The sequence below is a fragment of the Geotrypetes seraphini genome, chromosome 7 (genome assembly GCF_902459505.1).
Source record: "Geotrypetes seraphini chromosome 7, aGeoSer1.1, whole genome shotgun sequence".
NCBI classification, from domain to species: Eukaryota; Metazoa; Chordata; class Amphibia; order Gymnophiona; family Dermophiidae; genus Geotrypetes; species Geotrypetes seraphini.
The window spans coordinates 150,148,813-150,162,495 of NC_047090.1; the positions used below are offsets into that span (position 1 = coordinate 150,148,813).

The 13,683-nt window shown below is 41.3% G+C and overlaps 1 protein-coding gene across 7 annotated transcripts in view; it reads left to right on the forward strand.

Moving 5' to 3' along the window:
* Positions 1-13,683, forward strand: part of SYNE2 (spectrin repeat containing nuclear envelope protein 2) — a 654,322-nt gene that overhangs the window by 621,282 nt on the left and 19,357 nt on the right. For all 7 annotated transcript variants that reach the window (XM_033952730.1, XM_033952735.1, XM_033952736.1 and 4 more), the window contains 4 exons: positions 1,943-2,143; positions 7,345-7,473; positions 12,166-12,357; positions 13,000-13,095. In XM_033952730.1, the coding sequence (XP_033808621.1) occupies positions 1,943-2,143; positions 7,345-7,473; positions 12,166-12,357; positions 13,000-13,095 (618 nt within the window). The remainder of the gene's footprint in view (positions 1-1,942; positions 2,144-7,344; positions 7,474-12,165; positions 12,358-12,999; positions 13,096-13,683) is intronic.

Consider the following 13,683-nt stretch of genomic DNA (forward strand, 5'->3'; position numbering starts at 1 on the left):
GCACATCATGGCCCGGTACAGCAGCATGATAACCTTCTCCGATCTGTTCGTGATCCCCTTCTTTATCATTCCTAGCATTCTGTTCGCCCTTTATACCGCCGCCGCACATTGCATGAACGGCTTCATCGACTTGTCGATCAGAACTCTCAAGTCCCTTTCCTGGGAAGTCTCTCCAAGTACCACCCCGGACATCCTGTATTCGTATATGAGATTTTTGTTACCGACATGCATCACTTTACACTTATCCATGTTGAATCTCATCTGCCAAGTCGATGCCCATTCCTCGAGCCTGATTATGTCACATTGCAGATCTTCGCAATCCCTCTGTATATTCACTACTCTGAATAACTTCATATCGTCTGCAAATTTAATCACCTCGCTCGTCGTACCTATGTACAGATCGTTTATAAAGATTTTGAAGAGCGCAGGTCCAAGCACCGAGCCACTGGTGACGCTCTTCCAGTCCGAGTATTGTCCATTTACCCCCACTCTCTGTTTCCTATGTTCCAGCCAGTCATATCTAAAAATCTCTTATAACGACAAGCTTTTAAAGATAGATACATGAACAAACTATTATTTCGGGTATTTTTATTCGACTTATATAAGTTAAATTGGGAGGATAGGAATCCTGGAGCCAAACCAAACAGAGCTTTAAAGCAGATGCAACCAAATTTAAACAAAATTATTGCTTCAAATGGCAACCAATGGAGTCATTGACAGAAAGGACTCGCATGGTCACATTTTTTTAACCCAAAAATCAAACGTAAATAATGTTGCAGTAGTCAAGGGCAGATAGAATTAAAGACTGAACCACTAATCTAAAAGATACGAAGTCAAAATATTTTTTGATGGTTCGACGTTTCCAAAGAATCACAAAGCATTTTTTTAATCATTAGATCGGTATGATCTTCTAAAGTTAAGTAACGATCTAATGTCAACCCCAAGATCTTAATGGAAGTGGCTGTAGCAAAGTTCTGACCTTTAATTTGAAGTATTTTATCTGTAATTCTATCATTCGGACTAGCAAGAAAAAACTTACCCTCTCTTTTACAAAGGTGCACTAAGCTTTTTAGCGCGCGCTAAATGCTAACGCGTGCATGTTCTCCTATAGACGTCTTAGCAGTTAGCGCACGCGTTGATTTAGTGCGCGCTAAAACGCTTAGCACGCCTTTGTAAAAGAGGGCCCTATTTTTTTCTGGATTAAGCTTAAGTTTAAATTTGATCACCCAATGTTCTATCTGTGTTCAGTCACAGCTCCTCAAATCTGGAATCAATTACCGGCCCAGGTAAGGGCCGGAAAAAACCCTTGACAAGTTTAAAGGGAAACTAAAAAGTTACCTAGTCAGGGACGCTTTTGAATCAATTCGTCCCAGTATTAGTAGGGCATCGACACTCAATGCAGGCAAAGCACCATCTATGTAACTCCCCTATGTTATATCCCTTTTTCGTTCTCTTTCCTATATTGATTCTAGTTCCTCCCTTACTTTCCTTTCATTTGAAATGAGTCAATGTTTCCCCTAACAAATTGTTTGTCTCCCCTATTTTTATTGTACACCGCTTTGAAATTTTGGTAAAGCAATTTTATCAAATTTTAAATAAACATGGAAAGTAATGGGTCCTTTTACTAAGGTGTGGTAGCGGATTTAGAACGCACACTAACGCATCCATAGACTATAATGGGCACGTTAGCATTTAGCTCATGCTAAATCGATTAGCGCACCTTCGTAAAAGAGGGAGTTAGTGGAACTGCCGTATGCCTTAGCTTGAATTCTATGATTTTCCTGGTCTCAGAAACATGAGCTAGGATATTGTGATAGGAATGTGCAAAGTCAGCTATTTTTTTATTTATTTATGGAATTATTAATTGTAACTGGGGCATCCTTACTTAAAAATTCTGCAATTGTGTTTTCATAAGAGTTTGAAATCTCTTTTTCCCCCACAGGAAATACTGAAAGCATTTGATAACTACAAAGCGCTGGTGATCTCGGCCAATCTGAGCAGTAGGGAATTCCTGCAGACAGACAGCACGGAGTCCAAGGAGCTTCAGAACAGGCTTCGACAGGTGAACCTGCGATGGGATGCAGCTTCTCATTCACTGGACACCTGGAAGGCACGATTACAGTCTGACCTCATGCAGTGCCAGGCGAGTAGTGCATACATATCCCCTCTGCCAGCAGTTTCCAAGCACTCACAGTGCACACCACCAAGCACCACACTGTCCACAGTAACTATTTGTGGGAAACTTTTTTTTTGGGGGGGGGGGCGGGGGAGGTTTCCCAACATTTTATTGAAAGATTTTTGAAATACATAAATGAGTACAAACCAATATAAAAAAATAACAAAAGCAACAATAAACTTGAAGGTTACCAAGATTAATAGGCTGCATCTTAGCGAATAAAGTGAGCAAGGAATTGATAGAGATTGAACATGTCCCTCTCTGGTATAACAGTACTATTAGATCTTCTCTCCTTGCTAATGTTAAAGAAGTATGCCAGTCGAATCATTTGTGGGTAAACTTTTTGATTTAGGAAATGCATGTAGATCTTAGCGATTGCATATTTTTTAAAGACAGCATGGCCTGATCACTCATGCGATAAATACTGTGGAGCAATTTTGAGCTGGTGCACAGACCAGCTCAAGTTAAACTCCAGCCGCGGCACTTAATCTGCATGGCCAGCACCACTCTCTGCTGAATGTGTCCTATTTAGTTTAAAAATTTCTATTCCACTTAAACCTAAGCAGATTACAATGAAACATACATATCCCAAAATATCAAAGCATCACCAGAACTTTTCAATAAGGGCATCACAAAACTGTGAGCTGCCAAAACATCCTGTGAGCAGAAAATATCATACATACATGTATGTTCAGGAAATCTACTTCAAAAGAGTGATAAAAGACTTCTCATCAAATTTTTGCCTCTACCATCAATAAGAACATAAGAATAGCCATATTGGGTCAGACCAGTGGCCCATCAAGCCCAGTAGCCCGTTCTCACGGTGGCCAATCCAGGTCCCTAGTTCCTGGCCAAACCCAAGGAGTAGCAACATTCCAGCATCTCAAAGAATAGCAAGAGTCCGGAACCTCAAGAGAGCAACATTCCAGAGCTGAGACTGTGATGTCATAATGCCTCATTCCACAGTACCTCAGAGCCAACCTCATCAGTGATGTTACAATGGCTTAATTGTCCTATACTTGGCCAAAATCCAAAGAGTAGCAACATTCCATGCTACCGATCCAGGGCAAGCAGTGGCTTCCCCCTTGTTTTTCTCAATAACAGACTATGGACTTTTCCTCCAGGAACTTGTCCAAACCTTTCTTAAAACCAGCTACGTTATCCGCTCTTACCACAACCTCTGGCAACACGTTCCAAAGCTTAACTATTCTCTTGAGTGGAAAAAAATTTCCTCCAATTGGTTTTAAAAGTATTTCCCTGTAACTTCATCGAATGTCCTCTAGTCTTTGTCATTTTTGATGGAGGGAAAAATCAATCCACTTGTACCTGTTCTACTCCAGTAAGGATTTTGTAGACTTCTTTTTTTTTAATTTGCAGATTTATGGGATTTGGTAGACTTCAATGATATCTCCCCTCAGCTGTCACTTTTCCAAGCTGAAGAGCCTCTTTTGTTTAGCTGTTAAATATGCTGTGCCAATTTTAATCTCTAAACCTCTATATAAAAAAAAGTGCAATGTTCATGTGCCACGTAAAATTTGTAATCCAAAATCACATAACGAGTCATTTATCTCAAGCAGCTATGTAGTATGCCACACTCTTTCAGCTGACTTCTAATCAGTAAATAATAAACTTGTGAAAAAGGGGGAATTGAATCCTCTGGAACTGACATTTTAAGAAATATCTTTTCAACATTTCCCTAGGTGTCACTGTGAACACTTGTGGGAAATTCAAAAATTGTAAATTATTATTCCGATAATTATTTTTTAGTGTTTCTACTTTACTCCTCAGATTCATATTGTCTTTGATCAAAGTCTTTTGATCTGGGATCAAATAAATTCTTTATTAGATAATCCTGTAGCATTAACTTATGATACTGTGATATTTGGCATATCTATGAGGAAAAGAGTCAGATATCGGCAAGTAATAACAAACTTTTATTGATTATGACAGGAGTTGCCATGCAACATATTACTACAAATTGGAAAGATCACACAAGACTTAATTTTAATTTCTGGTGGAATTCACTATGTCACATATATAGAATGGAACGTTCAATAGCAATACAAAATGAAAATTATAAAAGGTTTAATGAAATATGGGGGCCATTGACATTGTTTTGTAATGAATAAACACCATTTTATTAACATTATTTATGATTGGAAGGGAAAGGGGAGGGTTTATATAAATGAAAAAAAAAATAAAAATGTAAAAAAAAGAAATATGACAAAGATTGATTCAATTAAATAATTGTATGGAAAGGGAGGGGGGAAGAAGGGTTTAGATATATACACCTTTGTTATGATCTTGATAGATTTATCAAGTGATGTTAGTAAATCTATGTATTACTTATATTGTACACTTGTTGAAAGTTTAAAAATGAATAAAGAATTATAAAAAAAAAGAATTTGATGAATTTTTTCTGAGACTTTGAGGAACTCATTTCAAGTTTGAGTCCTTTCAATTCTTCCCTTTGTTCATTAAATCTTCCCTCCAAAGACAGAGTTTGAGGGCTTAAATATTTATCTAAATTCGCCACTAAATCCCATAGTGAATCTAAAGTCATTTCTGGGGGGTTTAATAAAGGAAAATGGTTGTAATTGCAACGTTAAGAGTCTCTCACCATTCTGATTCCCTTCCTGAAGGCCTCCATTATAGTTTTGCTCCTTTTTACCAGTTGGAATAGCTGCAGAGTCTATCATTAGACCCTCCTGACCACAAAGAGTCCAAATCCAAGACCTCCGGTTTTAAAAAAAAAAAAAAAAATTTATATTCTGCATATCCTACAATTCTATGTGGATTACAAATTATTTAGGTCCTCAAGCATTTTTCCCTAACTGTCCTGGCAGGTTCCCATAGACCTCCTCCCCCGCTGTCCACCCGGAACTGCCCTATGCTCCCTTCTCACCCGGATTACTCACACCCCAACGGAGCTGATCAGGGAGAGCCATGCCGCCAGAGGACCTCGGCTCTGTGAATGCAAACGGCAGCATCCCTGCGAGCACAGTCACAAGCCGCCCGACTCCAACCACGCTCTCGGCGTGCTCACTCGAAAGACTGCCGGCTCCCAGTCTCGCAGCAGCGTCACCTCCAGGGGCCAGAACTTCCACTGCCTACCTGACATGGTGCATCGCACTGCCGCGCAGCTGTTTTGTCTGACACTGCAAGGTAAGCCCGGGCAAGTAGGCAACGGGATGTCCTCTTCCTCCACACGCGCCCAGCCACCACTGCTTCCATCGCTGACGGCACAAAGGCACCCGTCCGCTGCCCCACCCAGAACTGCCTCGTGCTCCCCACTCCAATATCTTCGGTCTCACCCAGAACGCCAACGAAGCTGTCCTCCTCCTCCCGGGAACCAAAATATCAGACGAGCACATGGGCAGGCAGTGCAACCAGGCCAAGGATGGAAGAGCACGGAGAACAAGGAAAAAACGCCGCGACACTCCCGAGGTGAAGGCTGAACTGCAGCTTCCGCCACAGTTCAGGTTGCCTCACCCTCACTCGCCCTGCCCCTTATGCCTGCCTCCCTGTCCCTAATAGGCCCCCTGCTCCTGCTCCTCCCTGCCCCTGTTTCTCATCCCCCTCCCCCCTTTCTCTTCCCTCCCCGGGCAACGGCCTCGGCCCTTTTGTCGCCGCTGCCCCCCTATAGGGTGGGGCGCTTGTCCTTTCCGACAATTATTTTATAGTGTTTCTACTTTTCTCCTCAGATTCATATTGTCTTTGATCAAAGTCTCTTGAATTTGACAAATTTTTTCAGAGACTTTGAGGAACCTATATCAAGTTTGAGTCCTTTCAATTCTTCCCTGTGTTCATTAAATCTTCCCTCCAAAGACAGAATTTGAGGGCTTAAATATTTACCTAAATTCGCCACTAAATCCCATAGTGCATCTAAAGTCACTTCTGGAGGTTTAATAAAGGAAAATGGTTGTAATTGCAACGTTAAGAGTCTCTCACCATTCTGATTCCCTTCCTGAAGGCCTCCATTATAGTTTTGCTCCTTTTCACCAATTGGAATAGCTGCAGTCTATCATTAGACCTTCCTGACCACAAAGAGAGTCCAAATCCAAGACCTCTGGGTTGTTTTTTTGTTGTTTTTGGTTTTTGTTTTTTTTTTAATAATTTATATTCTGCATATCCTACAATTCTATTCAGATTACAAATTATTTAGGTCCTCAAGCATTTTTTCCTAACTATCCCGGCAGGCTCCCACTCCATCTAATGTACCTGGGGCAAGGGGAATTAAGTGACTTGCCCATGGTCACAAGGAGCATTGCGGGATTCGAACCCACAACCTCAGGGTGCCGAGGCTGTAGCTCTAACCACTACACCTACGGGAAAAGGGCCACTGCCTCCTTTGGCTTGTCCTGTACCCGGTTCAGTGAACTATGACTCGGGTTGTGGAGGAGGAGCTCTAATGTCAGGGCTTAAAGTGGCTTCAAACCCTTGGATATCCACCTTGGCTCCGCTCATTGCCGACATCTCCTGCGGGCGTCCTCCCAACTGAAACATCTCTCGCTGCAGCCGCCTCAAAAGATCATCAATTGTGCCGAGAGCAGCAGCCTTGGGGCACCGCGAGGCTCCAGCGGTGCTCCTGCTGCTTCTTTTCGGCATAGCTAAAATAAATTTTCCCTTCTAAACAGGGAAAACTAACAAAGGAGGTAATAGACCACGAAGCAACCTTCCTAGCTCAGATGCTTGCGGCCATCTTGGATGTCTTATCCATTTGCCACTATTCTTAATATTTTCATTCCTAACGTGTGCATAAGTTTGGCATCTATAGTATGTTACAGAATTGCATGGTGCATCTTATGTATCAAGACGGTCCAGGTGTGGATTCAGAAATGATCTGGGCACCGCAGATATTCAGTGCCGGTGCCTGGATAGCTAATTGTGCACATCGGATCACATGTAATGCTGTCCTAATTATGCCTTGTTAGCTATTCAGGTGCAACACTGAATATTGGCTGTACTCAGATAATTTTCTGGCCCTCTCAAACACCTGACTATTCAGATAAAGGTTGGCACTGAATATTAGCTGGCAGTGGCCAGGGTGTAAAGAAGCACCAACTGCTGCCCCCAACAGCTGTAATAATCTCCATTGAAAAAAAGAAGTGCAGATCTGTGGAATTTCATATTTTACGGATGCATTTTCTCTTTTCGCTGTTCTTTAGGATTTCCACGAAAGAAGCCAAGCACTGCTACTGTGGCTAGGAAGTGCAGAAATCAGAAGATGCAAAGCAAAGATCATAGACCCCAGTGTTGACCCCCACACCATTCTGGAAGGACAAAGGGAATTAATGGTATGTAGCACAAGTTGCATATTAGCTCCTGGTTAATAGTTGAGGTGCAAAGCTCTGCTCATCTCTTGATCGTTTGCAATGATAAATTTACAACAGTTCAGTGTACACATACAAATAGACCAGCAAATTCATCGTTAAAACCTGACTTCTATCTCATATGTGAAAGCATAGATTTTTAGAAACGGCAGAGCCAACTATGATTTTATCTGGCAATAACTGCGCCTAGGTTTAGATCCTGCTGCTGAAAATCAGCACTAAGGGCCTGATTCTGTATAGGACGCTGGTCTCAGCCACTGTCTAAACAGTGGCTGAGAGCTGCACACCGGCGTCCTATACAGAATCATGTCTATCCCAATGGACAGACGCCTAACCCCGCCTAACTTGTCCGATTCTGTAACCGGCACCCATGCCCGGTTAGAGAATCACATTGCCACTGAGCTGATCGCGGCAAAGAAATCCCCCTGCCATGATCAGCTCAGCAGCTGTGGCAGGGAAACCCCGTACCTGTGAACATCCCCATCAGGAAGGATGCTCAATCCCTCCTGCCACCACCCACAAAACAATCCCCAATAGGAGGAATGCCTACTCCCTCCTGCCTGCCCCCCCCCCAATGAACACATGACCTGCAATCCCACCAAACTCCCACCCCAACACCCTACCAAACCATGACTCCCCACCTCCACCTCAAAACCCACCAGACCCACTGGATCTTTTTCAGCAAGGCCGGCCAGAGGGATGCCTACTCCCACTGGCCGGCAGGTTTGCTTCTTCAGAATGGCAGGACTTTCCCTTCCTGGTGCATCCTAGGATGAACTAGGGAGGAGATTTAGGTACCTGGGCCAACCAGAGTCTTAGGCCTTCTTCCCAGTGCATTCTGGGATGCATTGTGGCCGGCCTAAGACTTCGATTGGCCAGATCCCTAAGTCCGCTCCCATGTGTGTGGTCTTAGGGATCTGGCCAATCAGTACTGGCAAGAGGGAATAGGCATCCCTCCTGCCGGGGATATTAGGGGGTTGCTGTCAGGAGGGATTGGGCCATCCCTCCTGCTAGAGGTTGTTTCAGGGGTGCTTGCATGAGGGAGTGGGCATTCCTCATGCTGGGGATTTGTGGGAGGGGGGAGGTGCCAGCAGGAGGGAGTGAGCATCCCTCCTGTTGGGGGTAATTTCAGCAGGTTTAAAAAGTTTACAGGGTGTGGTAGGACCATGCAGCTATTCCAACTGCTGAAAAGGAGCAAAACTACAATGGAGGCCTTCAGAAAGGGAAGCAGAATGGTGAGAGACTCTTAACGTTGCAATTACAACCATTTTCCTTTATTAAATCCCCAGAAGTGACTTTAGATTCACTATGGGATTTAGGTAAATATTTAAGCCCTCAAATTCTGTCTTTGGAGGGAAGATTTAATAAACAAAGGGAAGAATTGAAAAGACTCAGACTTGAAATGGGTTCCTCAAAGTCTCAGATAGAAAAAATTGATAAAGATTTGAAAGAAATTTGTCAAATTCAAGAGACTATGATCAAAGACAATATGAATCTGAGGAGAAAAGTAAAAACACTAGAAAATAATTGTCGGAATAATAATTAACGATTTTTTAATTTCCCACAGGTGTTCGCAGTGACACCTAGGGAAATGTTGAAAAGATATTTCTTGGAAGTTTTGTCAGTTCCAGAGGATTCAGTTCCCCCTTTTTCACAAGTTTACCGATTAGTCGTCAGCTGAAAGAGTGTGACACACTTTATGGCTGCTTGAGATAAATGATTTTTTATATGATTTTGGATTACAAATTTCACGTGGCAACACTTGCACATGAACATTGAACTTTTTTATAGCGGTTTTAGAGATTAAAATTGGCACAGCATATTTAACAGCTAAACAAAAGTGTCTCTTCAGCTTGGAAAAGTGACAGTTGAGGGGAGATATCATTGAAGTCTACAAAATCCTAAGTGGAGCAGAACGGGTACAAGTGGATCAACTGATACTCACAACTGGTGCCTACCATACTGTATTATATTGCATTGCGTCTTATCTTCCACCTTTGATCCCCAAGGTGGATCGTAGAAGGAAAATTAGCATCTACACTTATTGTTTTCATGATGAAGACTTAACATTGTTGATTTAAAAATAAGTACCGTATGTTTTAAGTGCTTTGCTGAAAAGATAAGATGGAATAAGGCAGATATGAATATGTATATTATTCCAGACTTTTGAACTTTGATAAGTGAAAGATTGTTCTCAAAAAGATTTAAGCATACATTCCTCCATTGATGGAACATCTAAATTTAATCTTTGAACACTTCTTGAATTGTATCTACTCATTGGGAGTAGCATAAATTGTACTATGTTTTCTGAATTTGAGCCTGAAAAATTCTTATAAACCTTACAAGCTATCTTAAAATAAAGACGTGAATTTATTTTAAGCCAGTGCAATTTGTTTAAAAGTGGAGTTGCTTCACTAAACTTATCCAAAGAAAAAATCATCCAAGCAAATGGATTCCATAACAATTGCAATTTCTTGTGCAATTTTAGTAAATTATAGTACTAGTAGTAGTAATCCAAGACAGCAGCTTCCCTCCCCCCCCCCCCCCCCCTCTGCTTTGCAGCTCCTTTTTGGGCCTACTTTTTTGTTGGTAGTTACTATACCTAGATGCATCCCCACTGCCTCTCCTATACAAGTCCAGCCCAGAAATTGCTTCTGGGACTTCCAGTGGTAGTCTCACGAAACTGCCGTGGGAGATCCTGGCAGCCATCTTGAGAATGGAACCTGAACAGGCAGCAGTGTGTCAGCAGAGCCTTTTCTAAAATAATATCAGACCTGACCTGGACATATCAGTTCCAATATCTATGTTATATCTAAAATGGGTCTTATTATGTCTGGCCAGAAGGTATGCATGTAGAAGAGGAGGCTAAGAGGCATTCCTTAGAGTGGGGCAACAAGTTAGTGTTGAATATCAATGTTATCCACATATTTGCACAATTTTATCCATTTAAATAGGACTGCACAAATAACTGTCCTGTTAGATGAATACTCCAGAGCATGCAATATGAATAGCTCACTTAGAGCATCCAGAAAACAGAGAAGTTGTTCATATCCTCAAGGAACCTAAGATAGTTACTGATGATGACTTCTTAAGGGACTGGAATTCTAAATTGACAGTCCTTTGGGATCCTTTTCATCCTACAGTACTCAAGTAGGATAGCTTAGTGAAGCTCTGCTCAAACCAGCCTTTTGTTCAACAAGTTTCAAGTTTATTAAATTGTTTGATTAAACGCTTTTCCAATTTCAAAGTGTTTTACATAAAATAAAACAGAGTTTAAGATGGACTCACTTATACATAATATTCTACTAAACGAACAAGGGTTACATCCTTTAGACAAGAAGAAAACAGGAAACAATGGGAAAGCGGGGAAGAAATACAATATTTGTTAAAAGAGTACATAAAAGGGAAACAAATTGGGGAAATGAGGGGAAAAAATAAGAGACCAAGAAAGGTCATAAGAATGAGTATTTATAGTCTATATTTAAGGGAAAAGAAATTAACTGATATTGAAAAAGTAAACTGTCAGTTAAAGGCTTCTTTAAAAAGAAGACACTTTAAGTTCTTTTTAAATATTTGTAAATCTTGTTCTAATCTTAAATACAAAGGAAGGGAGTTCCATAACATTGGTGCAGTAACGGAGAAAATTGAAGCACGGCGGGTTCCGATAACTTTTAAAGAGGGAACATTTAAAGTAGATTGTGAAGCTGATCTGAGAACTCTGGACGAACTGTATGGAATCAGGAGCCTGTCTATGAAAGCAGGAGTGTTAGATTTTAATGTCTTAAAGACTAAGAGAGCTATTTTGTAAGTAATCCTGTAAGATATAGGCAACCAGTGAGCACTTTGTAGTAAGGGTGTAACATGATCAAACTTTTTTGAGCCTGAAATAATCTTTATTGCAGTATTTTGAATGAGTTGAAGACGTCTTAACCTAACAGTCTCATCCCAAGGATCTATTTTGTCCTCCATAATATCTTGTGCTTGTACAAAAAAAATAGAATTCTTAGGAAGGAGATCATACTTTTCGATAATCTTGGGGCCGTGAGGAGGGGTGGGGTAGTAGAATGTTGTTGGCTCTTCTGCTGGCTTTTCGGTATCAGCTTTTGGTAGGCTCAGTATGGGGCTGGTTTAGGTTTACTGTACTCCTGAATGGAGGTTTGGCCTGAGTGTTTACTCAATATTCAGTTGCTTTAATTATTTGTTAGGAATTACTGGGTTTAAATGTATGCATTTTTATATACTATACTGGTTTAGCTTAATGATCTGTTATCCTGGAATTAGCCCTGTACTGAGATCTGAGGCTTAGGCCAAGTTGTTCGTTGTCTTTCCTGTGTCTCTGGCTCTTACTGTACTACCAAACACTTAGGTTACTCTCGTGTTCTATTTTGGGAATGGATTTACAAGCTGAGGGTGCTGACGATGTATAAATATACGTTTACCACACTGCAGCCATAATCGGTCGTCAATTTGATCCTCTGAGTATGTACTGCTCGCTCTTAAGATGACCCTTATCGTCTTCTGTTATATTTTGAATTTTAACTTGTTACAGTTTGTAATGATTGTTACTTGCATTGCAGTAAGTCATAAATCTTTAAATAAATACATAAAATGACGTAATCCACTCTGGTTTGAATCTGAGCACTGCTTTCATTTTAGCATCTGGAAAAAGAGCTCCTGGAACGGCAGCCGGAAGTTCACTCTCTACAGGAGATTTCCAACTACCTGCTAGCTAAAGCAGGGGAGGAAGATTATGTTGAAGCCGACGAGAAGGTGCATGTAATTGGCAGGAAACTCCAGCAGCTTCTCAAGCAAGTTTCACAGGACTTGAAAACGGCCCAGCAGACACTGGTGAGCAAGGGCTCCGGAACCCTGAGCTTCCTGATTTTACAAATGATTCTGCAGCATTTCCAAGGCCAGTCATATCTTAGACCTCCTGTCAGATAGTGACATGGAGGGACAGCTGATGGCCCAGAGTATCATAGTACAGCTATCAGTGCAGAGAGAAAGTGGGGGAAAAGAAGCAGCTGAAATAAATTGTAGATATTAACGAGACAGACCATTCATCCTTAGATAACCATAATACTCTTCCACAAGAATTTATGCGGGGAATTGCAAACAAATTGTGCTGTCATGCAAAATATCCCTGATCTGATCCCAAAGTAGGATCTTCTGCTTTGAGAATCAGCCAGGGCAGCCTTCACAGCCACGGGGGACAAAGTTTTATAGTAATTGGCTCAGGTTGGGTTGACAGTCCATGATTTTTGAAGACGTCTTGGTGAACTGAGGTCATGGATACAGGATTTATAAAGTGTAACACTGACTGAGTCAAGCCAAAGATCCATCAAACCCAGTATCTTATATCTGAAAAACAGAAATGAGCAGGAGGAAACTGCTAAATCAGGGGGAAAAAATTAGTCTTTGGTTGACTTTGGTTGTAGAACTGGACTTTCTGTTGTTTTTTTAATTGTCTTTAACATTTAATCCCTGCAGGACATGAATTCATCAGTGTCAGACATTAGTGGGTTAGACAGTACAGATCACCACCCATCTCTCCTAGCGTCAGATCCTGCACTTTCACAAGAGAAGGTATATGTAAATGTGTTTTGTATTTTTTTTTTTTTTTAACTACTGTGCCTATTTTTCCCTCTTACTCTTCTCTAAATTTGGTTTGGCTTGCTAGAGCCAGTGTATACAGCTGACAAAACTATACCGACATCTAAGAGCGCTCAATCCTACCACAAATTCACTCATTTAAGATGTCCTTGTATAATCAGTTAATACAGCCCAACACACACAAGCCTATATGAGAAAAATAATAACATCAAACCACACACTCAAAGGGTTTACAGCACAGCAGACACAAAACCCGTGTAAAACCTACAGAGCTAATCACAAATATACCTTGAATCCCTAGGATTGGGGCAAGTGGGGATTATCAAGCATCTGCTTTAAGGGTCATCACTGTGAAAATTACTGCGAGGTAGGAAAAAGCTTCATATCCTCTCCTCCATCCAGACGACTTGGTGAAGTTGCAGATAAACAGGAGGCTTAATCGGGGTAGATATAATCACTGGCATAAAAAACCTCCTCGCGTAATATTACACTAAGCAAAAGCCTTATGCAATGCAATACAATCCTCTAACTGCCAACAATGTACCGAGAGACTAAGGAACA